The 26,771-nt window shown below is 41.3% G+C and overlaps 2 protein-coding genes across 4 annotated transcripts in view; one reads left to right on the plus strand and one right to left on the minus strand.

The window, feature by feature from the left end:
* Positions 1 to 11: 11 nt before the first annotated feature.
* LOC138686780 (uncharacterized) lies at positions 12 to 19,168 on the minus strand. 3 transcript variants are annotated; one of them, XR_011326090.1, is made up of 4 exons: positions 17,671 to 18,357; positions 14,527 to 14,610; positions 12,483 to 12,698; positions 12 to 8,980 (listed from the first exon to the last, which is right to left on the minus strand). XR_011326090.1 is itself a non-coding variant. In XM_069791439.1 (4 exons), exons 1-2 carry the CDS (start codon positions 19,008 to 19,010, stop codon positions 12,651 to 12,653), a joined length of 690 nt encoding a protein of 229 aa, XP_069647540.1. In that variant the 5' UTR covers positions 19,011 to 19,168; the 3' UTR covers positions 12 to 3,087; positions 8,929 to 8,980; positions 12,483 to 12,650. The 3 variants fall into 3 exon arrangements, 1 of the variants encoding a protein (XP_069647540.1); XR_011326091.1 differs by lacking the exon at positions 17,671 to 18,357 and adding an exon at positions 14,760 to 17,652; XM_069791439.1 differs by lacking the exons at positions 14,527 to 14,610; positions 17,671 to 18,357 and adding an exon at positions 18,369 to 19,168 and having other exon boundaries at positions 12 to 3,087; positions 8,929 to 8,980.
* Positions 18,465 to 26,771, plus strand: part of RABEP1 (rabaptin, RAB GTPase binding effector protein 1) — a 53,648-nt gene continuing 45,341 nt past the window's right edge. Inside the window, exon 1 of the mRNA XM_069791435.1 lies at positions 18,465 to 18,607. Coding sequence (XP_069647536.1) covers positions 18,574 to 18,607 — 34 coding nt within the window. The 5' untranslated portion in view covers positions 18,465 to 18,573. The remainder of the gene's footprint in view (positions 18,608 to 26,771) is intronic.

The following is a 26,771-nucleotide window of genomic DNA, read 5'->3' on the forward strand; positions in this document are numbered from 1 at the left end:
ATAGTGGGAGGTTGGCATTTCAACATCTACATTTTATTTATATGACTTTCGAAACAATCAGGCTTTATATGTTTGCAATCAGTGTCATAGGGTGGTCTATTGGAGACAGTTATTGGAAAATTCACAGTCTAACTAGAGAACAAGTTTTTTACATGCTGCCTTAGATTATTTTTTCCTTGTTGCCAGCTGTGTGGTGCTGGAGCCAATTTTTAAAATATACTGCCTTAATAAATTCAGTTTTTCCCAATAGCAGCATTGTGATATGCACTGGTAAAGACTGGTGTAAAACCCACCAAATATTTTATTTGGAATGTAAACCAGTGTTTGGGTGATTCCAGGGTTGAAAAGTCAATGAACTCTCCTATTCACCACCTTGCTTCATATAAAACGTTAATCATGATCTTACTTTAAACTCGAGAAAAGGATATAAATTACAGGTATCTATATACTGCAACACATTGTTCATTAGAGAAGAAAAATAATGTTAGATAGAACCAAAGACAGATCCCTAGACTTGACTTTATATTATCCAGAAAGGTCATAATATGTAAAAAACGTGGACCATCATTCATAAAATCTGGCCAAGAGATTAATTTCTGTGACTGCTGAAGAACAGAGTAAATGCATAGACCCACACAAAATTAATCCTTAGTATTGGAGAAGATACAGTGAAAGTATTTATTCAGAAGTATCATTTATTAATGATTTATGAAACAGCTCAACAGAGACACCCAGTTAGAATACGGGTACGAGAATGCCAGATGAGCATACATTACGTCTCTGTCTCTGCCTTTTACAGCCTGCCTTTCCTGTGCTATCAGTAAGTTTGCAGAGCTTCAAACGATGCCACATCACGGTGTTACTCAGATTGGGGGTGGGCAGTACTATTTGTTTGCTTGAAGCAATGTGGTTAGTAAGTGACTGTTCTATGGCTCTGTCCATACTTCTGCTTCCGAGAGCAAAGAATTGCCCAGACAAGTGCAAAGGAAACTGGGAACAATGAGGTAATCAGCCACAAGTTACACACAAGTCAGTTAGCAAGCCACAGGTTTAACTAGGAGTAAGAGCAATTTAGGAGCAGAAGATAACAGCAAATTTGCAGCAAAAGCACTCTATTTTACTCTTCCACACTGAGGACTTTACCACCATGCTTGGAAGTTTGGAAAGGCTTTTTGGATGACCTTTCAAAGAAGTGGAAGGGAAGGCAGAGAACCAGTGGAGTCTGTCAATTCCTTCAAATAAATGTAGCCTTCCCTAGGTGTCCTCAGTCCCTCGGAGTGTACAGTTCATGTCCCCTTCTCATTCTGTCAGCAGCCATGTAGCCCCAAACCCCTGCTTTGTATGAACTGTGTACAAATTGGAAGTCTCTGAGTTCCTTTCTGTGGTTCCTTGTCCATACTGGAATTCAGTGGCTATTTGGTCAAGTGGCTTTTCTGTGATCACCTGCATTGTCATGGTTTGGGGAATTGAGGCTGGAATCAGGGGGGCATAGAACATTTTAAATATTAATTAATTCAAATACATTCAGCCTCCACAGTGCAGAATCCAGAGTCTCCAGGATATGCCAACAGTGCAGTGAGAAAACCACCTGTTTGTTACTTAAAGTTATTCAGGTGCAACACTATTTTGTCACTTGGCATTGAGTATTGATAATCCCGACAGCTTACATTGCTGTATTTATGATGTACAGAAATTATTTTCAAAGTTTTATTGCTGTATAGCTACAAAAATGTTTATAGCTATAGGTGAGCTCTACTCAAGTTCACACTCATTTCCTATGAAAGTAGTTAGTACATCATTGCTTTGGACAGTTGACCTATCTGGACAAAGAGTCAGCATGGAAATTTGATAGGGAGTAGTCAGAATCAGAACTCTGCAGGGCTAGAAATGCAGAATTTTAAGACTTCAGGATCATATATAGAAAGTTAGTGGCTGTGGCTACCTTGCAGACTGGTGATTTAAGACATTTAAGCTCTTCAATTATAAAAAAGAGTTTGCTTAGGTTACCTTTTACAAGCTGTTTTCTGCACACGCACAACATTATGAAGCCAATAACTACTTGTGATGATGAAAACAGTTACAGGCACTGCAATCCAGATGTGTGGCTTCCAGGGTAAAAATCATACTTGTTTACAACCAAACTTTGGGAGTAGCAGCAAAGCCGAATGAAATACATTTGGACCTTACCAAAAAAATGCAGCTTTCCTTTCAAGTCATATATTTTGAAGGCCAGGCCTTTGGTCTCAGTTGCTCTCAGCAGTATTGTTCTAATGGACACAATAGACATAAGAAATCCTATGTTCCTATTTCTATTATTGCCCTGCCAAGTGACTACAAGGAAGTCACGTAGGCCACCACATTTAAGTGTGCCCATCCATGCTGTGTTTTTACATGCTCAGTTTAAAATATGTAGAGTGCTGATGTGCAGACACTTTAGGAAGCAACTTCTAGAAGGTATCCAGGACCTTTTAAAATCAGGTCTTAAATGACTGAACTTTTCAACAGGAGTACCTTGCTCTGGAGGTCACCTGTGAGTATTTCCTCTTACCGCTTTTCCAGAAGTCTTCACTGGTGGAATACTTCAGTGGTGCAGCAAAGATTCCCCAAAAGATTGATCTACCTTGTTGAGAAGTTGCCTCTTCTGAGATGCCAGAAACACTCTAACAGTAACTCACATAGCTTTAGTCAGCGCTCTTCATGCACAGACGCTATCGCACTTGTGAATAAAAGATACCATATGCTACTACTCTAAGCAGTTCAGGGGATTAATTCACGTGTGTGAGGCAGGCCCATTGTGGGTTCAGGCATATATTTTTGCATTGATGCATCTCGGGTTATTTACTTAGGACAAGATTCCCCCTTGAACGACTGAGGTTTACATTAACTAGATACCTCATAAAGGCACCAATTTAGAATTTGCTGAGGATTCATCCTCAGATCAGTCCTCTTCACAAACAATAATATCTGGAAAGCTCTTACCTCTTGTAATCACCAATCTGATGGAACTGGCTTTGTGCAGACGGTGTACAGGTTTGGTCACGCATGCTCAGAAGGCTACACTGAATCAGAAAAAGGCTACCCAAATGGCTGAAGAAGAAAGAAACGATTGTATGAGAAGTGTTTGTTTTTTTCACTCTAGCAACATAGGGAGAGAGGATACATGCTTGATTTCTGCAAATATATCACAAAGAAAGAAAATGGACTGTATTTACTTGGACTTAAGATAACAGGAGCAATCAGCAGAGCAGGGATGCTGTTGCTAAAAGGCTGGACCATTTTGACTAAGTTACACAAACCTAACTATAAAGCACTCTTATCACTTGCTCCTTTTGCTCACTCTCCCCCATGCCGCTGCCCTTGAATTGTAGGAGGAAACAGTTTGACCTTGAATACAAGGTGGCCTTATATTTAAACTCTTTTTTTTCCCTGAAAGAGACAAAAAGCAGGAGAAACCTAATATTCTGGCTCACACATTCTATTTGTGTATAATCTAAACTAAACGACAGCTTTGGCACAATAATGCATGTGAACAAACTAATCATTAATAACTCTAGTCTGGAAATTGAAGAAGGTTTCTAACAAACAGAGTGGGAAAAACTTACCTGGTTTCAGAATGGTGCTTAATTAATAGTTTGTGATAGAGTGTCACTGGACTTGATCCTTATAGTCCCTCTCTTATGAAAACAAGCAGCTTATTTCTTTTTTATCCATGCAGGTATTTTTTATTTATGTAGGTATTTTCTACAGAGGTGACAGTGAACCAGAACATCAGCTCCAAACTTCCTTGAACTTTGAGAAGCTTGGAATCTGGTTCACATTCTTCATCTGGAGATCAGTTGAAGACATAGGTTGTATTTATACATATGCAGGGGAAGTAAAGCAATTTTGTCAACTTGTAACAGAAGAAAGGTAACAAATTTTTTCACAGGAGTCTCACTTTAGAGCCCTACTGTCTGAGGATGGGCACTGGGTTTTGCTTGTGTAACTGTCAGACAGGAACAAAAAACCACCATATGTTTTGCTGAGTTCCATTGTCTCTTCCTCCCTTTGTAAGGAAATGAAAGCCTATTTCTCTACTAGTTCCATGAAATGTATCTGAATCCTGGTAACATGTCTCTGAGAATTTGCTCAGAGGGAATAATAGACAAGGGTACACCCTCCATTGCTATGTTACTGTTCCATGAATTCCAGACAAAAGCATTTATTGTGGTTTGGCAGCAACCATCTATTCCTAAAACCCTGGGACTGCATTGTTCTTTACTTGTCAAAAGTTGATTTAGTACCTACAGGCACAGATTTCAGGGTTCATCTTTTTAGGAAGGATCTTCAGGCTTTCTAGACTGCTGGGGTCAACTCTCACAGCCAGTAAGACCACTTGGAGGAAATCACACCAAAGTTGACTGTGAACACCAGGCCCTCAAAGAAGCAAAAGGTCTGCTCTGCGATGAATATTCTAGGATTTTTATTCTGACCTAGGTTAAATGGTAATACTCCAAAAACTGAGCAACCAACTGCCAGGCCCGTAATAATAACACTGTATCATTAAATAAAGATACATCTTAGGGAAAAATATTGCTAAGGCCCCAAGATTGTTTTGCTGTGTTTGGAATTCTAATAATGGTAGGCATGTTTGACTGGAACTCCTAATGATACAAAGATCTTGCAATCTTGCTTATCTGTAGCTAAGATAATGAGCCTGGGACCTAAACAATGCTATTAGGAGGCCCTTCTTCTGTTTAGAATGGTGTATCTTTCCTTTTAAAGCAGATCATTAAAAGCAATATCTAATGAAAAGTCCATCTGTTTTCCATTGAGCATACACTTGGCTTTTTTTAATTTTTTTTCCCCTAAGGCTGCATGAAGCTTTGCAGCACACAGTGCTGACACCTTCACAACGTAACAGGACAGGCCAACCTTTGATGCAGTTCCTTTGTCCAGGGAAGTTAAATATGGGGTATATCTGGATCTATTAACATAAAGCTGAACTTTTGGACCTTTAATTTCTTTCATATCCAGGAACTGGAGAGAGATGTGCAAATATGGTAGTGGTGTAATAAATCTGAGGTCACACAAACCTGCACAGGTCTGAGTCTGCAGACCACAGAGGTTATTTTACAAAGCATTAGCAATAAAAGCTAAAACTTGCCACTCTGTGCTCTCTTCTCTATTCAGCTAAATGGGAATTTCTGTGTCCTGTTAAGTCACAAGGCCTATGACACAAAGTTGGGCAGTTGTGATTCCTACAGACATTCCTACAGTTTTCTATAACATGAACCCACAGAAGCCAAACAGATACACATGCAGTTTCCATTACTTAATAATTCATTTGTCAGTCCCAGAAAAACCTAGTAGTAGTAGATAAACATTCTATGCTAAGTGCTGTTGAAGCCCTGTTTCCAACAGACTTGTGTCTTAAGAATTTACCCAAGTGTAGATTTTCTATCCTCTTAGAAGGGTCTTCCTCCCTTATTCTCTACACAGACAAGGCTACCTATAGTAATGAATTTCTAAGGAATTTCATACCTTTAAGACTTCTCTCATTCTATCAGATGTGGTTGAAAATGGTCAATGGCTTAAGAAGGGATAGGTGAGATAAACGAGCTGACATTTAGGTAGACAGTATATTCTTATAGCCAGGCTACCAAAATTAAGTATGAAGATGGAATAACATGGCAAAGAGATCACTAACAGCACTTGTGTGGTGAGCAGGAATGTGCATGTGCTTCTTTTCTGGTGATATGAGCATACGTTATGTGGCTGTGGATTGCTTTTTGTTACATTGTTTGTTAAAGTGTAATATTAAAAAAAAAAAAAGAAAGTCAGGACATTCATCCCCAACCATCTGCAGTTCCTGTTAGACTCTTGAGACCCCATCTGATTTCCTTTTTCTTTTACACCCAGACACCACTGGCCAATATCCATCATCCTGCCAGTTAACAAAGACTTGGAAGGCTTTGGCATAAGTTCCAGGCTGTGTCTGGCTTCCGTTTGTCAGTCGTGAAAGGGACCAGAAAACATGAAAAATCCATCCCAATCTTAATCTGCCAGGCACAGGGGAGATTCCTGGGCGATGGCTGCCTGCCACACACACCCTGGCAGACCCCTGGGATGGAGTGAGGCTCGGAGGAGGAAGGGGACCAATGTGGAAGATGGTGAGTTTAGCCAGATTCCACTCCAGTTATCTTTGGCTGCCGACATGTTTTCCTGGGGACCAGGATGAGCATTGTTCAGAAATCACTCACATCTAAAGAATCTGAAGCAGGCCTCTGCAGCCAGCCTCCAAGCATGGCTGCTTAGCACCCACATGTGGGTTACTTCATAATACAGACACTGGTTCCAGCTGACAAGGTCTCCTAAAGGAAAAGCTCCACAGCAAGAACAGCCACAGTCCCAAATTTGGGTTTAAAATTTTCATTGCCATCTTTCTTGGGACCTTTCAGAAATCCAACTCAGATTTAGGGCTTAATCTGCCATTATCAAATATAATGAAGAAATCTGGCTACTTTGCAATAGAAGATGAGTGAGCCCTGATCTCGAGCTCTTGTTGTTTCCACATGAAGGCTCCTCTTTAACCATAAACAGACGCCACCTTTTATGTTGGCACAAGTGAAGCTGAACACATCAGATTTTGTCTGATCTACTTCTTCTACCTTCTTGTCTCATCTACTTCTACCTCTTGAATTATTGTCCCCCCCATGCTTTTAATTTTTAAATTAATTTTTCATTTACATTAAGCAAACTAAAGTAACCTTGCAGAAGATTAAAAAGACAGTGAGAGAGACTTCCAGAATTGTCTTTCTTACAGGACTGTTCTCAAGATGTAAGCAGAAAATTGGATAGGTGTCATTTTTCTTTACTCTTTGTAACTTAAAATGTATCAAGGACGTTTGAAAGAGGCAACTGTGATTTTTTTAAAGCTTTCTTCTTAAATCCTGCTGATGTTTTGTAATAGCTATATAAACATTTCTTAATCTAGAGGAAGCAAAAGTTACATTTCCAATGTAAAAAGTAAGCAGGGAGTTTGAATGGCTAGTAGGGTTATTAATCAGAGAGATAATGATAAGGTTAATCAGACGTGTTATACAAGTAAAATGAATAAAATCAAGATGGACTTTTATTGTCACTGAGAAGGACGTGAAAGAAAAGTTAGCTTTGCTGAAGGTACAGAACCCTGACCCTTCACATGAAACTCAAGGAAGCTTAGTTTTCTAGGTCAGGCCCCAAGAAACCCCTGTCAAACCATGTGAAGCCTTGACTGGATGTTATCAACATTGGAAAGATCAACATGGAAGGAACAAGGAAAGACTTCAGGCCTCTTATTTAGTACAAACAAACTAACATGGCTATGATTTCCTCACTTTTTTCATGATATCCTTAATTTTCATAAGACCCCCTTAGGCTGTGCAACAGTTCATCCTCCTATAGTCACTTAATTGAGACTGCTGCCAACCTTCCTACCAACCTTCTCACTTGACCAGTTCCTCAAATTATCTATGATCCACAGAAACGTTCCCGCTGCTTAATGTGACATATCATGAAAAATGCATGAAAAATTTGCTCTAAACAGCTAAAGCATGAAGGAAATAAGTGAAGGGCTGGCTATGAAGACTAACTCCTGCCTCCTTCACTGGACTTGGCACAGCGGAGCACATGCACAGTCTCAGTTTACTTAGATGGTGTAGAAAAGAACTAAGCAACCTAAGGGACATTCCTGGAACAAGAACAAGCATGCATAAAATGACTATGGAAATTAGAAAGGTTCTTCCTATCAAAAGAATGAAATTCTGGAGCAAATGCCCAAATAAAGTAAGAAATTGGGAGGATAGGACAGATGACAAGGAGGAAAGAGCATATTTTTGAATAGCACAATCTGTTATGAAAAAGATTGGGAATTTGGCTCACTGCAGAAGCAGAAGACTGGACTCGGAAACCCAAAAGGTCCTTTTCAATTCTAGGTTTCCTTTTTTCCTTTCCAAAACAGAACTGGTGAGGTCTAATTCTAAAGGAAAAACAATCTATTCTTTCTCTGCATTTGCCTGTGCAAACATGTAAGTTAAAATGCATGTCACCTCTTTCCCATGCTCCAGGGAGGACAATAAAAAATAATGTAATCTGTGTGGCCCATAACAAGTATAAATTAACAATGTTTATGCATTCAATATGGCAAAAAAATTCCCATATTTCATAGAGCTTTACAAATAAAGCATATCTTATATGATTGATCACAAATAAAACAGAATAGAATCAAGCAGGTAATATACAAGGACAAAGTATTGAAAAATAGATTCTTTTGCTTTTGTAAGAAAATGACACTCATCTTCACATTTGTTTACATAACTGGTTCATAATTCCCACTCAAATTTGACATACTTGAGATACTTAATTCCTGTGAGTTTTGTGAAAGTAGATGGCAAAATAAAGAAGACAGATTATTCATCTCTCATTGAAGAAACAGGCTAAAATGAACTCAATCCCCATTAAACATCAGAGTGTCCATGCTGAAACATAATCCAAGACATAAATCCATAGGAAAAAAGATTTCACTGTTTGCAGAACTACTTGTATTGAATGAGATCACAGAGAGATAACAGCAGTATGACAGAATCTAATCACCACTCAACAAACATTTTGGAAACAAGTCAGCAACCACATCTGCTTCAACAGAACCAGAGCCTCATGTGACAGGAAGCTTATTAGAGACCCTGTCTCTCATTATTTTTGTTGTTGCTTATAACTTCCCAGCATGAATATTCAATATTGCAAAATAAAGCAGTTTCCTTCACAGACCATCGAGAATGGAGAAAGAAATTGGGCCAGACATTCCAGATCCTGAAGAAATTGGTGCCTGTGGAGCTATGGATTTCTACCAGCAAAACATCTGGCACAAAATAGATTAAACATGAATAAATTGCTTCTTTTTCCTCTTACCATTGGTGTGAGGCAAGAACAACTCCACTGAAGATTGCTTGATGTATCAAGCCTGAAAACAAGACAAGAGAGAAGAAAATCAGCCCTTTAAACACAGCAAGACATCTTAAAGGAATATACCTCAAAATATCTTATTTCCTCAATAGCATAAAATATTACATTAGTCATTTTTCTTAGTTACTACATGTGAAACAGTTGCTTCACAATATTCTGAATGTAACTTAGGAATTCCCATTTGATGTTCTTTTGTGGCTTTGGTCATAGCTCCAGGAGTCAGAGCCTCTGCACAGGTAAATTTGGGCGATTCACAACACCACTCATCTGAAAATCTGCCCAGGAGTGGAGCCAAGTGTGGTAAGTCCCGGGAAAGGTAATGGGAGCTCTGCGTGCTCAGCCTTTCTTAGCTGAAACACTTCCTGAAGTGAGAGGAGTTAATCTCAAACACATCTAAATTAGGTGGTCCATACGCACCAGCCCTTGATTTGCTTCTGCTGCCTCACTTATTGAAGTGAAAAACATGTGACCCTGCCCTTCCTTGCTGTGCCCAGCAGTGGTACGTGCTTTGGAAGACTGGAGCTGTGGTTCTCTTAAGTATGGACACTTCCATCTGTTGTATGGCATCAGCCATACAACATGACAACAGCTCCCATTTCCCCTTCTCACTCTTCAACTCTGCAGGAGTTTTTCTTGCACATAAAGCAGAACTGGCAGTGGGATCTGTCAGTGCTGAGCAGTGGGATACCATTCACTTCCCCTGGCAGGGAGGTCTTGCATGGATGTACCACTAGGTCCCTATGGGGGGCAGAGACGTTTTTTACAGACAAAAACTCTCCAGCAGGGTTACACTCTGCAGACACATCAGGCAATACCTTGCCTAAGTCTCTGGATGACCACTCTTTTTTCTTTCTCCATCACCTTGAGGATAGATAAAAAGCCTTTCAGGGAGATCTTAAGTCAGTGTTCCCTTTTCAACCCCACAGATGCCAAAGCGATTTTTATACTCTTTCTGCTCAACTAATTGCCAAGCCCCAGCAAAGGGACTTTAATGGGTTGCACCAGGCAATAAACCATCATCTATTGGCTCTAGAAAGAGGGAAGCAAGAGAGGGAATGTAAAGCTGGAACAAAGCGCAGACCCAGAGCAGGTCCAAATACTTGCAGAAACTGATTTATCCAAAGATTTGATACCAGATGTTCTATTCAGACAACTTTAACAGAGCTCCATAGAACATTAAATGCTTCTCATGTTTTCAGTATTCAAACCACTCCATCTGGGCACTTCTGCCACAGGGCACAAACAAAACACTGCTTAATATTAATCAAAAAAGTGAGTTCTGCTCTGCAAGTTCAATATAAAAAGAGTAAGAGCAAACACATGCTAAGTTGTTCCTGGGAAAGCTGAACACAACAGAGGAGCTGTCTTGGATTACAGCATTCCTAAATTATGCCAGCCCAAAGTCTGATTTTAGGGAGGATATATTAGCGATATGTTACTACAAACATTGTGCTAAACTGGAGCACTCTGCATCTTTGATTAATAAATATCCTGTTCGTAATATTCCAAACACTCTTGGTTCCTTGTTTACCCAGAGTTTCCACAGATTGTTGCACAACTACTAGTCCACGGAAAAGTTGCATGCTTCTTATGGGACATCTATTTGGGTATCACTTCTTTGCAGATAATATTAGTTTTTGCCTGTGCCCATTTTTAGCCTCATGGACTCCTTGTTCTCCTACTAGTTCCCACCAAAAGCCTGTAGCCATATGTAATAAGAAGAATTACTACTTATTGCATGCTTCTGTGCAAAATCTTTTTCCAACTCATTTTCCTTCTCGAAATCCAGGACTACCTATGTTTGTCAAGCAATACAAGGCTGTTGAGACTGGGCAGTGGCAGCTGAAGTCACTTATCCCTTATTTTCTCAGCCACCAGTGCAACTTCCTAGCTTCTTTTTGCTGATTCTACTCTGCAAAGGGGAAGGATTATAGGATAAGGATCTGGCCCAATTTTCTCTCTCTGCTGTAGCTCCTTGCCTTCATGGATTTAACATGCACACTTTTCTTGACCAGCCCCATCTATAACCACCTCCGCTTCCTCCTGCTTGTGTCTTTTGCTCTCTAAATCATCAATAACTCCAACTCAGAAGACAGCTCTTCTTTAAAAGATGTGATCTTCCAGGTTGTCTCATGTTTTCCTGAAAGGTCGACAACTTTGCCAGTCTTCCCTTAGAAGTTCCTTCTATAGCTGACTGTAGCCTCTTTCTATTTAGATCATCATGCACCCCACCAGGTGTAGCTTGACTACGAGATGTGCAGAGATGCCTTTGTATCAATGCCATCGAGTTTTTGTGTATTTACTCTGATTAGACACTGGATGGTGCTCTTTGCACTGTCATGCCAGCAAAAGCACTTTCAAAGCAATCCCTCTTCTCATGAGAATTGTAAAAATTCCCCAGGGTTGGATACAGTTACATGTCTAAGCCTCTAAAGCCTGTGGGAAGAGCATGTTTTGACTACAGAGAATTTAGCTGAAGCTGCAGCAGCAGAAGCTCAGCTAGGTAAGGACAAATGCCAAATAAAATGTCACTGCCTATTACACACAAATCCAACAAGTAGTGGCTTTCACATTCCTCCCCAAATATTTTATTTGCTAATTTGTTCCCCATAGCAACAAGAGAGATGTAAGTGGCATAAAGCGGGCTGAATGACACTATGTCGGCATGTAAATGTAACTCAGATTGTGCATGGAGGAGATGATCTGAAGGAGCTTAACAACGTAATGTGAAACCTCCTGTGGTCTCAGAGGAGAAGGGAGCTTCTTAATGCTACATGAATGGTGAAAGAGTAAGGTAGGAAAGCATATCTCAGCAGCAAACATTTCTGAGAGAATTAAACTGAGATTCTGTAGAAAAATGAGTTATTTGATCTTTTTACCTGCTAAGAAATACTTGTTTTACAACAGATGTTTGTCTTCAGCTATTTTTCAAAGAAGGTCAGAAGCTTTTTGATATTTTTGAAGGTGTGATAATTAAGCAAAGGAAATATACTTTATGGCAAAAAAAGCTATAGGGAGATAAGAGATACATGTTTGGGTTTTTCCCCCCTATTGCTGACTTTTGTGTATCCCCAGGCAAATCAGGCTCACTCTCTGGGTCTTCCCAGCCTGTAAATATGAGATAATTTCTTCTCTTCTGGCTCTACTAAAAGGCTCTTTCTCCAATGAAAGGTGCCATAGAAGTACAAAATATTTCGTTTGTCTGCATCTAAGGGACATAGCTCTGGAAAAGGCACTCCAGTAAAAAAAACGCGGCAAACAGAGAGACCACTGTAACACCTAGGATAAATCAGGGAAAACAGGGAATTGAAGGATTCATAAGGATGGGATGGCATAGATGAGAAACAGTTGGACTAGCTGGGTGAGCTGACCTAAGATCCCACTGACCTAAGGTGTGGGATTTAAGCTTGTATTAACAAGTATTGGAGCTGGTCCACCTCTGGACATACAGGCATAGGCAGAGCACCAGAAAAGGCTCAGGAATCATTGAAGAGTCCCACCTGGAGTAAGGCCTTGAGCTACACTTTTGGAGCTTCCAGCAATCCTACTTGGATTAAAGTGTTCAGAAGGGTGGGCTTGTTCAGCTGAAGGATTTGCAAAGATTTCGTGATCCTCTGAAATCCTATAGCATCTCTTCAGCTGCCTGGTCTATTGTTTACACAGACTGCTCAGTCTTCTTGGGTATCATGTTCTTCTAAGTATCTCCAAAGACAGTTCTGAAAGGGACATACTGAGAGTTAACAGTGGTTGGATTAATAAAACACTCCAAAATGAGCACTGCTGTTGATGTCTTAACATGGAAATCTTTTGGCTACACCATTTAATACAACATGCATGGGACAATGAACTTTACGGTACTTGCAACACTCCCTCCTCTTGGCGAATGGGCATTGCAATCATTAGAATTTATGGGATATCTGATCTGCTTGTGCCTCAGAGGAAGAAAATGGGAGAAATGGCCCAATCCTGCAGATCTGACATGACTCATCTTACTGATGTTAATGAACGGGTCTTCTCAAGATTAGGAAGTTGAATGCACAAGATGCTACTGCTAACATGGTCTGTTGTTTTGAAAAATACTACTACATGCAATACTTACATGCAAAACAGTCTCAAAAAGCAGAACCCCCTGTTGTTATTTCAGGTTTTTTAAAGGAAAGCATAATCTCATGAACAGAGTGAAAAACAAGAGAGTTCTCTCTGGGGTCCCATTACCCTTGTTGTCCCTGCTGCTGGATCATGTTGGGCTTTGCTGGGTGATGTCTGATGAATGTGTGGTGACTGACATGGGCATTGCTGGTGCCTGCTCTCCTCTATTATAAAATCCTGCTGCACTAACAGAGCTGGCAGGAGGGACTGTGTGTGTCCACACTTCAACTACTGCAATACGAAGTCCAGCATCTCTACTTAAATCACTGATGAAGGCAGATTTGCGCTAAGGCTAAACACTGCATGGCTAAGTACAATCCTACACTCCACTGTCTCTGCTTCACTACAACAGTTCTCTCTAACACAAAGGCAGAGCAGGCTATAGGGAAGGTTTGCCAGAATATCTGCTGAACCCCTTTGCATCCTTCTCTGTGTGTCTGTAGACAGGTGCAGATAACTTCGTTAATACAGGTATAGCGAGTCTGAATGGGTTACAGCATATTTTTACATCTTCCAATGAAGGAGTGTGTAAGTACAAAGCAGTGTTGGTTTTGTGCCTCCCTGCAATGACAATTCTAATGAAGTATTGCTGAGCAAGTTACCCAAAAGACTATGCTCTTAATGTGTCCTTTGTTATGCATACAGAATGAGTTTCTGATTCCTTGGTTATTCTGCAGTACGAAAAATTGTTTAGTTTCATGGTACATCACAATATTCAATGAGTTTGCCCCTTGGGAACCCAGAGAGCTTTCAAATCTTAATACAGACATCTTTCAAATGAGATCATTAATGTGCCTATATCTAGATTTAGGGCCAATGCAAACACTCTGATTTTTCCCTGCCAAATTTTCATTTTTGGCTTCATTTGCTTCCCATATATTCAAAGAACTGTACCACATGGAATCCTTTAAACAATAGATGGGATAACATAATTTTTCAATTGCTCTTGAAAAGGTTTTTAACCACATAAACTATTCCAGGGTTCGCTAAGAAGTTACCATTGCAAATAATGTAATTGTTCCAGACTGAATTCCTTGCATTCCAGAATAACTTTGAAGTGAAGAGCATGACTGGTTTGGGATTTTTAACCAACCTCTTTATGGTAATACTTAGATGAATGTAAATTTTCTCCAAAAGCTTTGCATTAAAAAGAAAGGACCAAAGCCTACAAACACTCATATCTGCAGAACTAATACTTAATGCTAATGACCCATCAATCTCAACAAAAGGAAAATAAATGTTAAATATTAGGAAACTCTGAACACTATTTTAAACAAATAAAAAAGTGAGAAAAACAGTAGACAAACTCTGGCAAACCTAGAAATACATAAAGTGCAAGCAATAAATTCTGGTTTTCCTCTTCTCTTTTGCTAGAAGGACAAGTCCATTACTTGCCTTTTGAATGAACCCAAGGCTTGCTGTCCTGAGCAGCTGAGTCTCTCCCTAAAGATGTGTGCAACTTGTTTCCCTGGGCTTCACCTGGAGTTAAGAACACACAGTTTTTTCTGGTCATATGTTTACTTTCCACATTCAAACCATTCTTGCTGCACTCATCTAAAGACAATATTGTTTCATGATCTGTCCAATGAAGGAGACTGCTACCAAAATCTTCACCCTGTAACACCCACATGTAGAGCCATCGGGGATAGATGAGCTGCCGCTCTTGAAATTAATTCTCCTACTTGCTCAGGCAGAGGGTCCTCAGTTCTGCAATTTTCTTCCTCTGTGAGTACAGTGGAGTCTAGTCTTGGCAACTCACAAAACCGCTTCCCAAATCTACCTTGTTACTCAGCTTTCTTGGATGAATTGAATTAAACAGTGGGTGGTTTATGAGATGAACTACACTGGGGAGCAGGGCCTGTAATTCACTGCATACTCCTACCATACAGGGCACAATGGAATCAAACTTCTTTGTGGCCAGTAGGCCAGTAAAGCAACATAAATGGGAAACAGCACACTTCAGAGGGTCTTTTTGATCTCCATTTTGATTATGTGCTACAGGCCAGCTTCTCGTTTCCCACACATCAGCTTGTTTCCACTGAATTCACATCAGATGTAGACTTGGCCTTGCAAGTCCAGAACTTTAGTTTATCTTTTTAAAGACTTTAGTTTTTTGTAGAAACAGCGTAGTTGTCATGTAAAACAATAGTATCTTGTACTATTCAAAACTAAAGGAATTAGCTCTGCATTTTATTAGCCTCACTTGCTATGAATACGAAGCTTTTGTGATCATACTCTTCATCGGTCTGATCACAGCCCTGGCCCTCTGATCATCCACACCAAGGGACTTGCTGGAGTGTGCGGTGACCTCCCCCAAAGCTGTGTACTTTGTGGCAAGTGGTAGCACAATGTATGTAATGGACATAGCCAGGGTAACTCAACCAGACTCAACCAGACATATCTAGTTTCACAGATAAACACAGCAATCGTTACATTCTTCAAAGCCTAATGAAAATAGATGCTTCAGTTGAGGTTAAAGTGCCCTAATTAAAGAAAAAAAAAAAGAAAAAGCAAAGCCACATAGAGAAAAATCTTTCTATATGATCAAAAAAAAAAGTAGGAAAAGTTTCATTTGAACTTGTGCATTCACAAGCACTGAAGTCAATCAACCACAAGACAGATCTATTAGGAAAACCAGATTTAATTAGCTCATTTGCTACTTGTTTGTTTTACTTTCCTCAGGCAAAAAGAAAATACTTCTCTCCTAGATGTGTTACGTAAATTACTTCACTATGTTTTTTGCAACCAAACAACCACGGTCCCCCTCAGTTTACTCCTGGTCTCCAGACAACCACCGAGTGTACACACTTACTGCTTGTCACTGGATGTTCCTGTTTAAACAAAAGCTGGAAACTTATCTTTTTCAGTAAGCCTGCAGGATTAAATTTCAGGCAAAGTGCAAGGTGACAGCCACTCCTCCAGCCTTGTACTAACACAGCACACACTCTCCAGGAAGATGTATCTTCATTAACTTGTGTCCACTGCTTGTGGCACTGATGCTGAAAATGCCCATGTTAGACTTCTAGGCCAAATATATTTGATAAAAATGCATGGGATTCTAGGAGCGTTATTATTTCTGGAGAAGCTTATTCCAGACATAGTCTCTACCCACCTGCAGCTCTCTAGATCTGACCCATGCCTCACTGATTCACTAATACTGCACTTGTCCAACATTTACAGCATGGGGATTAGAATTCCGGACTTTTGGTCTCTGCTGGTCCTGCCACTGCAATAGACCTGTTTCTATGACTGCAAACTGCTGTTAAAACCTTGCTTACCTCTTTTAAAGTTTAGCTGAGTCATGTTGGGAAATTCTTTGAGATCAAGGCTGTAAGAACTACAAGTGATTAGAATTAAATGGGACATTTTGGGAGGCACAGAGGAAGTTACCCAACTGTTCCAGGTTACAAGACATTGTGACTAGATACTACATAAACCTTTGCCTCTGTCAAGTCCAATTACTGTCCAGAAAAAGAAGGAAAGATTAAGTAAAAACCATACCTATAAAGCTAGTACAGCTTTAGATTGGAGAACAAGAAGAAAAAAAAAAGTATGAGCCCCTTGAGAGTTTTTCTATTCTGCAAACTACTGTATAAAACCTATTTAATATGTAAGCTCAGGAGCTCTGATAAAGATTTTGAAATGTTGCAATTCCAATAGTCAATATTTTGTCTACAGAAGTGATGGAAGGGATATGATATTCATCCCTTAATAAGCACTTGTAGGTACAACAGATACCAAGCTTGATATTATCTTACATTCTGTTTGCAGCAGGAGTGATGCATAAGAGTTTGATCCCGGACCAATCAAATGTGTGGGAGTTTTGCCTTGACATGAACAAGATGAAAGTAGCTGCTAATAGGGGTAGTTTGGGGTACCCATATGAACACACACAAGGACGGAGTTTCAAAAGCTCAGTTCCCACAGTTAGGACTAGATTTTCAAAAGGATTTATGCGTTGAATGCTTATAATATCCAGCTACTTCTAAAAGAGCCTAAGCAGGAGCTAAGAAATTTGTCAATGTACCGCAAGTGGTAAGATACTTAGTCCTTTGATCATTTGTCACTAAGCCAGCAATTCTGTGAGCAATCAGCAGTTCTGTGTTCTCCAAACAGCCATGAAAAGAAAGCCCTACATGTCTCAAGTTGGGAACACTGAAAAGTTAAGTCTTTAGTTTAAGCCTGCTTTTTACAACAGCGAAGACTGAGAAGATTTACCTCAACTGATCAAAATGGGCAAAATGTAAAGGAATAATTTTCAGGCTCCCTATTTCAAGTTTACATTTGGTTTAACTGGGCAAAAATTCAATACGAAATGTAGAACCCCATGCCTTGCCATAGCACATATTTCAATACCAAGGCCTGAAAAACTGTGTCAACAAGTGAGATTCAGTTTAAAAATGACTGATTTTTAGGGTAGGCAAGCCATAAGAAAGGCTAGCCGTAAGAGATCCTGCCCTTGACAGGACTTGGTATCTTACTCTCCACTCCAACTCTCCTTTCTGTAATTTTACATGCGCTCAAAGGATGCAAACCTACTTTTTTTACTGGTAAAACCCTGGAATTTAGACACGATCTCCCAGTTACGTGGAAGGATTAATACGCTCCTCCATCAACACAGACCAACGCACCGTGGGTGTGGGGAAGCGATCCAGTGCCTGGATGGGCTCCTTCCGCCACCCAGCCTGGTCACACCTGCTCCCCTCCTTGCATTATACGACGGAATGGTATTTTGGTGGTGTCACTTACACCAATTCCCTGAATAATAAATACTAACGATCCTTTTAAGCTGGCCTAACCGCGAGCAGCCCCGGGGATGTTTCCCCATCCCGGGGTTGGGCCTCGCTGCGGCCCGGGAGTCCGGCCGGGCTCACCGGCGAGGCCGAGGGAACAGGCCGGGCGGAGGGGGCAGGCGGCGGCTCGGCCTACGACCGGGCACCGGGGCCAACTCGGGGCGGCGGGAACCCCGTCGGGCGGCCTTCAGCCCCACCGGCTCCTCCGTCGGCCCGCCGCCGCCCCGGCCCTGCCCGTCCCGGGCGGAGGTTTCGGCCCCGCTCCCGCCGGAGCCGGCTCTGCCTCCCCTCTTGGCCGCTGGGTGACAAAACACCCCAGCGTGGGGCCGGGCGGCGGCAGCCGGCCCGGGAGCAGCCACCCTGCCCCTGCCCCTGCCCCTGCGACGGCCAGCGCGGCCCCGGCCCTCCCAGCCCCGGCGGCGGCAGCCGGTCCCGTGGTCTCACCGTGGGCGCCTGCGCGGCGCTCCTCCTCCTCCTCCTCCTCCTCCTCCTGCCGCCGGCGGCCGCTGTCAGGATGAGGCGGAGGAGGCGGAGGCCCAGGCCGGCAGCTCCCGTCTCTCGCCGGGGCCCCCTGGCGTAGCGGTTCCCGCTCCGACGCCGCGGCTGGAGGCGGAGGAGGCCGCGGCGGCGCCGCCCGCCCGCCGGAGCCATGGCCCAGCCCGGCCCGAGCCCCCCGACGGACGGTAAAGGGGGAGGCGGCCTCGCTCCGCGGAGCCGGGCGGCCGCGGCCTGCCCAGCCCCGGGCTCGCCTGCGGAACCGCGCCGGCGGGGGCGGGGGGGGCGGGAAGGGGGGTGGGGGTGGGGATGGGGGGCGGCAGCGGCCTGGGGCGAGGCGGCCTGGCCGGGCCGCGATGGTGGGTGGTGACGGCGGCGGGGAGGTGGGATCCGCCGGGACAGGGTGCGTGGGGCAGCGGCGGGGGCAGGCGCGGAGGGGAGACCTGCGGAGAGGCCTGTGGGGCCAGGAGGGAGCCGTGCCCGGACGGTGGGAGCCGCCGTGTGAGGGGAGGGCGGGCGGTGGGCGCCCGGGGGGGGAGCTCGGCTGGGAGAGGTGGGTCGGGAAGGCCTTGCGAGGAGGAAAGGGGTCATGGCAGGTGGTTATTTGTCTGTAAATGTGCCTAATGTGGAGCAAGGGCGGCTCCCCAGCGCGCACAAGGAGGGAGGATAATGCTTCAGAGGACGCGCTGCTCGCCGCTGCCAGGAAAGGGGCTCTCAGCCTGGGCGTGCGGTGGGACGAGGAAGGCTTCCCTGCCCGGGGAAGGGGGGACCGCGGGAGGGGAGGAAAAGGGGGGCGATGCTTGCGTCCAGGTAGACATTTCTCGGCCGGGCAGGACTCCGTCATTGATTTGGCCACGGCAGGTGATGTAGGGCTGAATTCGACGTGTGCGTGCGGTGAAAAGGCACTGCCAGAGGTTGAGGTCAGGAGACGTGAAGTGGGCAGTTCGTTCCTGTGCTGGAGAAGACAAAGAAAATGACATCTCTCGAGATGGCATTTACCTGTGCAGGAGGAAGCTAAGCTTTCCCTGAAGGCTTTTGTTATGGAAAGGTTACTTGTTTCTGGTTTGGGAGGAATTACAGACAAGGAAGGGTTTTTTCCCTTGGAATGGGTTGCAGAACTGTATGCATATAGGTAATGCTTAGCTTGGAAGGTGGCGTTGGAGGGTCAATGTTTGCCATATGGGATGTATAGGAAGGGGTGAGAGAGCAAGAAATTTAAGTTGAGGCTGTTCGTAATGTAGAAATAGGAGGACTAGAGAGATGTGCAGAATCTTGAAGGACAGGTGCTTACCCAGCCATGGGGCTATGCCAGAACTCTCTTTTTTTAGAGAGCAGATGAGTTTCCCTGGGAAAGCACTCTGTTAGAAAAGGGCAATGATATATTCTTAATTATGCATATCTAGGGAATTGTGTGGGCTTTTTTTTTTTCTTTTTGGTGGAGTTACATGAGAAAGTGCTTATCCTCAGGGATTTCAGTCTACCTTTTCAATGTTTTAATGATGAAGGTGCGTAGATTGTGGGTTTTTTCCTACGTTAAGGTCAATGATTGCATGCTTGTTCTTTTAGAGCACTAAGGGGAAGGTGAATTTACTTGCTGTCATGCTTGTAAGATTGGTGTTGGTATGGGTTGCTTTTGTGTACTTTCTGGTGAATAACCATTGTTTATTGTTCTTTAGCCTTTTCTTCTGAGAGCTACAGAACAACTTCCAACAAATTTTCTTCTTGGCTCTTGCAGACTATCTGACTGCGGGTGTGCAGTGGAACTGCACTGTGCAAATGTTTGCTGCCTCTTGACCAGGAAAGGTAGTTGTGTGTTAGTAGTATATTAGAATTTCCAAGTTGGATAGATTTTATTTTTTTGTTGTTGTTATTTAAGAAGAAGGCAAAAAGGTGCAAGTAAAATTTAGTAATTTGGTAGGTTGATGAAGTCTTTCTTGTAGGAGGTATGGACTGCTGTCTTTCTCATGCTTTCTAGCTGTGGGAAGATGAGGATGCTGTAAATAAGGCACGTGGCAGGGGGGAACTGGCTGCAAGTTGGATGGATTCTGAAAGTGGTTGCTGTGTTCTTGCACTAAAGAATTAGAGCTCCTAAGATGGCTCCTCTCCCCATCCTCCTTTGGCAATAATAGGACCAGTTTGGGGGTTTTTTACCCACTTTGATTACTATACTATTGTTCTTATGTGTGTTGGTTTTATTTTTAAGTAACTTGCCAAAAGTGTGCCCTAAAACTTCTCCATTCTATTTTAATGTAGAGAAAATATATTAAAGAAAGGAATTATTTAATATTTTTAGTTGCTTGCACTGAATTTATTGCTAAAAGGAGTAGGGTAACCTCTGATTTAAGATTACATGTAACAAAATAGAACTGGATTAGTATGTTCCCCTAAGGAAAAATAATGGCTTTTTATAATTACTTGTATTGATTATAAATACTTTATGCATTCTTTATTTGTGCAAGACGCATCAGGTATGTTTGGGTTTTTTTGAAAGCAAGTATAAAAGAACTACTATTTCTAAGGTAGTAGAAATAACATACATGGAACAACATGAGAGGAATGTAATATAGAATGTATATTCTATTCTAATGCCCATACTAAAATGAGCCCAAGAAGAGGGGAAGGAATAGCACGAAGAAATAGGAAAAGAATGGACGTCAGGTCCTACCCTGTTTTTGTACTTTGGCTTCGTATAGACGTTAATAATCCTCTGTTTCTTTTGTGTGGGGTAATAGAGTTTCCATATGATAACAATCACAGAAAGGCTAAGTGCAGAGTCCTTTGGCTGCTGGTGTAGCTTTGTGCACTGTGCTGTGAACTGTTAGTTAGAATGTCAATCTGTGTTGCAAGTAGATGTGTGCTTCCTATTGAGCCTGGTCAAGGTGCTTTTTTTTTTTTAATATATATTTTAATTAATATGTGTGTTGTCTAGATTGCATGACTGGAACAGTAATGCCCTATTTTTCAAAATATTTTTATTTTTGAAGTTGGTGTGCTCTCAGCCTCCGTGGGTTTAATTCAGATCTGGATGCTTGCTGTCTCTGAAAATAAGGTTACCAAACAAAACATTTTGGCATAGTTATTCCTCATCAGAATGCTCAGGCTTTAGTATTATTCCCCTTCTCATATCTGGAAAATGCTTCAATGAAAAAACTGCAGTTACATAAAACACTAATTCTTCAAGACTAAAATTAATTACAATGATATGCACATTAAACTTAAACCATTAATACAGTCAGACTGATAAACAGCATATCTGTTGATATTATTCTGTGATAAAGGAAACTGTTAATGGCATAGTCTATCAAATATTTTGGTAAGAATTTGCCAGCAGAAAGAATTAATACGGTACTGAAGTAACTTGTTCTTAGCCCTGTGCTTAGGCCAGTAAAAATGGTGTCCCTTTTTTGTGGTCGGAGATTATGCCAGCTCTCAGCGGAGAGAACTGCTCAGCTCTATATAGAAGGTTGGAGGATGTTGCCATATTGATTTTAGTACCACTAGCAGTGCCATGAGCTGCATTGTTTCCCTGTGGCAATAATATGGGATCCTTGCAAGAGCTGAGACTTGCTGTCGCCATGCTTACCACATATCCCAGAGGCTGAGCATTGTTAGTGGAGGGGTCTGGGATGCCATATAGAAAATTAAGTAACAAAACTTAAGCCTTAGACGCTTCTACGTGTCTAGTAATTTTCCTTATAAGTATCACTTTTAAATGAAATTGAAGCATCTAAAAATGCTATTACTCATCTCGGAAGCTAGGTGTGGTTGATAGGGGACTGGTTTTGAGCGCTGAACTTCAGGTCTCTGTGGTTGATGTAACTGTCAAATGTTAAACTCTTTTCTCTTGGGGAGTAACTTCAAAATTGTTGGTACTTTCCAAGAGCCAAAAAGTTTCTTCCCTCACTTTCATTTTGCTTGATTTTTATTATTATTTAATAGTTACTAATATTATTAAACAAATATATTTTTAATTAAAACCCACAAACATTCACACTTATTTTAAGCTGTATGTTTTCCCTGTCAGTTCAGTGGACAAATCTGGGATTTGGCCTCAAAAGCAAAACAGACGCCTTGAACGTATGTGTTTCCACCTTTTAGAATTTCTAAGGAATTTTTGATCTGCTCAGCAGGTCAGTTTGCTCCAGAGTGGAAATACGCACATTCAGGGTGTCTGTTTTCCTGTTGAAGCCGAGTCCCAGATGCCTCCATTTTAAAAAACACCATGACCCTGATCTTTATAATTAGCTGTTGACTCACCTGAAGGCACAATGAATATACTTTAAGACATGGACTGACTCCCTCTAGCATTTTGGACACTGGAAAATATAAATTCTTTGCCCATTTCTGTTGCGTCTTGGTCGCCTCACCATCATCACATAGAAGATGGCCTTAGTAAATGTTTTCTTGCCTTTCTGGCCTGGTGCCTCAGGATGCTTAGTTGCTTTCCCATAGCCCTTTGTGGGTGGAGCGGATTCCCACTGTGGAACTAGTTTGTGTGTGCTCCCTTGAAAGTGATTGAAGAAGGAATTTTGTTTTAAAACTTTAAAGAAGCTAAAACAAACAATGTCTCTCAGCATGGGAGTGGACCAAATCCCATAGGCTTCAGAACGTGTGATGGCTGAATGGCAGGCTTCCTGGGTTTTCACTCCAGGCACTTTATTAAAAAATACTTCTAAGATGTGAAGCTTTCTATATTACATTTAGGTGTTTTATTACATTTGGTATTTTTCTAAAATCAAAGTATGTAGTTTAAAAAAAAAAAAACAACAAAAAAAACCGAAACAAAAAAAACCCAAAAAACCATGAGGTTATGGCTTTACTCTGACTGAAGTCTTCCAAGATAAGGACTGGTAGCATTGATGTGCAGCACTTACTAAGCACACTTCTAAACAGTCTCTGACAGCGAGGTTGGAAAAAAAGACAACTAGCTATAAATGCCATTGTGTGTGTGTATTTAAGAGGAACATCTTTCACTCCAAAGGTCTAGTGCTTCTGAGCGGTTCATAGTCTTTACTTGCAGAATTGTTTCTAGTATCTGATTTAGTGGCGTCTGAGTTAATGGTACTAGCCTCTGCAAGTTATTCTATAAATAGTGTAAGCATTGTGTAATTTTAGTCATGGTATATAGTCAGTTAAGCATGATGATTAATTATCACTGGAAAAATTTAAATCATTTGATATCTTTATATAAAGTGACATAGGAAGAACAAGTGAGTAACCTAGCCTTAGTTAATATTTCTGTGTCTTTCAGAAAGAAGAGCATTGCTTTTTAGCTCTTCACTGAAATATACCTGGTGCTTGAGAAAACTTCTGGGTTGTCCTGTTGCTTCGTTAGCAGTGCCTATAGTACTTTAAGAATGCAGAACTGCAGCATGACTGCTAATATAGCGAGGAATTGCTGTGTTTATTTTATTTAATTTCTTCCATTCATGTCTGCTTCTGTCAGCCACGACTCCTGTTGGCATTCAGCTGACTTGAGCTTCTTCTCTCCTTCCTGTCACCATCCTATGCCTGTCTTCCCTGGCCTGACTCCTGCAAATACAACAAAGAGGAAAAATAAAAGCTTTTGAATCACTCTTCACATCTGTTTCCATCTTCCCTGGCAATTTCTGCTTCCACACAGTTAAGTGGCAGAAATGTGGCCTTACTTGACCTTTGGTCACAGATTTTTCCTCTCTGGTCAAAGAGCCAGTCATTTGACCTTGTCTTAGGCAACTACTGCTCTTCAGCTAGTCCTCCGGTTTCCTCAGTCCTCCTTCCCAGCCGTCACCTCATCTTTAAATATTGCTCTCCCTCTCGCAGGCCTTTTGCAACCGCCGGTCTGTGGGTGTCCTGTGCACCTTGCCCTTGTTTTGGCTGCTCCGATCTTTGCTTGCTCTGCTCTGCAGTTAGCACGCCCTCACTCTCTGTTTCCTCCATGCCTCCATCCTTCTTCTAGAGAAAATCAATGACCGTACAAACTTCCTCTGTGAAAAATGTCTTTTCCAAACAGCAGTGCTCCCTAGCTGTGTTGAATCTTAGCTTGTTTGCTGTTTTTTTAATATCTTTTTCTTTATTTAAGATCTCTCCAGTTTCTTTTAATGGGAAGGGAAGATCTTCCCGTGCTTCACTCTTGGTATAGAGCAAATACTCATCTGCTTTTCAACCCTGCCTTATACATGTTCAGGTTCATAGTGTTTTCTCAGAATAGGTAATAGTATTTTGTAGGCAACAAACTTCAGTTAACTCACCTATTTGACATGAGGTTGGCTGACATCTAATTCTTTAATACCTTGGTATCTTTATTTGTAAACCAAAGCAGTTAAGTGCCTCACAGATTGCAAAAATTAATTACTGGAAGTTAACTTATGCCTCTTGGAAAGGTAGAAAAATATGACTTCCATCTTCTGGCTATCAGAGCAGTTCTGAAAGTTGATATCAGTAGAGAACAGGGCAGGAAGCCCACACTGCTGCGATTTGCTTGTTTTGTTCGGTGTGCAGTGAAGAGCTCTGTCTTGTCTGGTGTGTCTGGCAGTGCTAAGAACTGAAAAATAGCTAAGATCTTAAAAAAATCCAGACAAACAACAAAAAAACCCCCGAGCCTGATTTAGTTGCTTAATAAACAGAGGAGCCTTGCCTTACTGTGGTGAGTCACACCGAGAGAAGAAATTTGAATTTGGGTGGGATTTTTTTATTAATATTTATCTTCTTGTTATATTTTGTGGTTTCTTAAAATGTTTCTTAGTAAAACTATGGAGCAAAAATGCAATAACATATAGAAGTTGTACACATGGCAAAATGAATCAGACTCAATAGTTGAAAGACAACAGAAGCATTAACCATGTGGTGCTCCAGAGGGAATGACCTGTAGGTGAGAGAAAAGGATTAACTGAGGGTCAAACCAAACCAGCTTTGTTGATTATAGTGGTGTTGCCCATGCCTTTAAGGAAGTGACCTGAATAGACTGTATGTTTTTTATTGCATCTTTTGTGGATACATGTTTTTAACTTACAGATAATTGCAACAAGACTTGAAATGCTATTTAAATGGCAACAAAAGAGAGAAATATGCAAAATGAAAGAAGAGCGAGCTCTATTTCAGCATTTTTGTCTAAGTGTTTCCCTGTATAACTGTTTACCCACCACACCCATGCCTTGGTAGGGTAACCTTTTTGTATTTGCATGGGTGATCACCATTAAAATACTCCCCAACAGAAGTGATTTTTGTGTTATATTTTAATCTATGCTACATCAGCGCTATGCAAAATGATTAGACTAGCACCATGGCTGGTTGCTTTAAAAAAAAAAAAAAAAAAAGATACAGTAACTTGCAAACAGTAACTTTGATACAACCACAGAGGATAACACAATCCTTAAATCAATATTTTCAGTGTCATTGGCTTAATCTACATTGGAAGAAACACAGATGAGTGCTAGAAGTTATTGCACAAGCAATAATTATGTTAACCATCCACTATAGATTTTCATGTCTGGTACCCTTTACAAAAATTGTCTTTCCTAAGGCCTGCTGAAGTTCATATTAGACTCCCATTGACTTCAGACAGAGGAATTGAAACATTCATCTTACATTAACGGTAGTCTGTGCCAAAATCACTGTGATATAATTTAGCTGTGGTGTTACTTGGTTTATTTTAGTGAAATATGAAGCATAAATTCGGCTCTGTTAGTTCAAATCATCTGACAAACTGGCATCTTTATGTCATATGCTGCATCTTTTAAATTTTCTTGTAATTCAAATAAGGTTTTCTTAATTGTCAGCTCGTAATGTCTGTTTATATCTTCTTCCTTGTGCTGTATCTAGAGATCCGTGCTAAATTAATGGGAAAGCAATTAGCCAAACTCTGGATTCTGTGCTTGACTGACGCTTCTAGCTGTGAACATATTATAGCTGTCTGTCTGGTCTTCACAGCTTCTGTTTGAGTTTTAGATGAAACTGGAGATAAAGATGCTACATCTCTAAACCGTGTAGAAACTCCTGATGTTACAAAGGTTACATTCATTTGGGGCAGTGAGGCTTACATTTAGCAGGAACGGTTGTAATAGCACGTTATAGGATTTAATCTGACTGCAGTTTTGTACTAGCATATTTACTTTCAAGAGTAAATGTGAGCCTAACCTTATTCTGGAATACAAATGTTTTCTGATATATTTTTATCTACAGCTCTAGGTTTTGTACCAGTGTAAATGGATCTATACTTCAGTTGCATTTGTTCAATACTTGTGTGTATACAAACAGTGATGGGATATCTGAGTTTTGGAATTTGCTTTCTGATACAAATTAAGTTTGTAAGCTTCCCCTAGAGAGTCTGAATGGAAATCAGGGTTTGAGGAAGGTCATTTATCACTTACAAAT

The sequence above is a fragment of the Haliaeetus albicilla genome, chromosome 9 (genome assembly GCF_947461875.1).
Source record: "Haliaeetus albicilla chromosome 9, bHalAlb1.1, whole genome shotgun sequence".
Taxonomy (NCBI): domain Eukaryota; kingdom Metazoa; phylum Chordata; class Aves; order Accipitriformes; family Accipitridae; genus Haliaeetus; species Haliaeetus albicilla.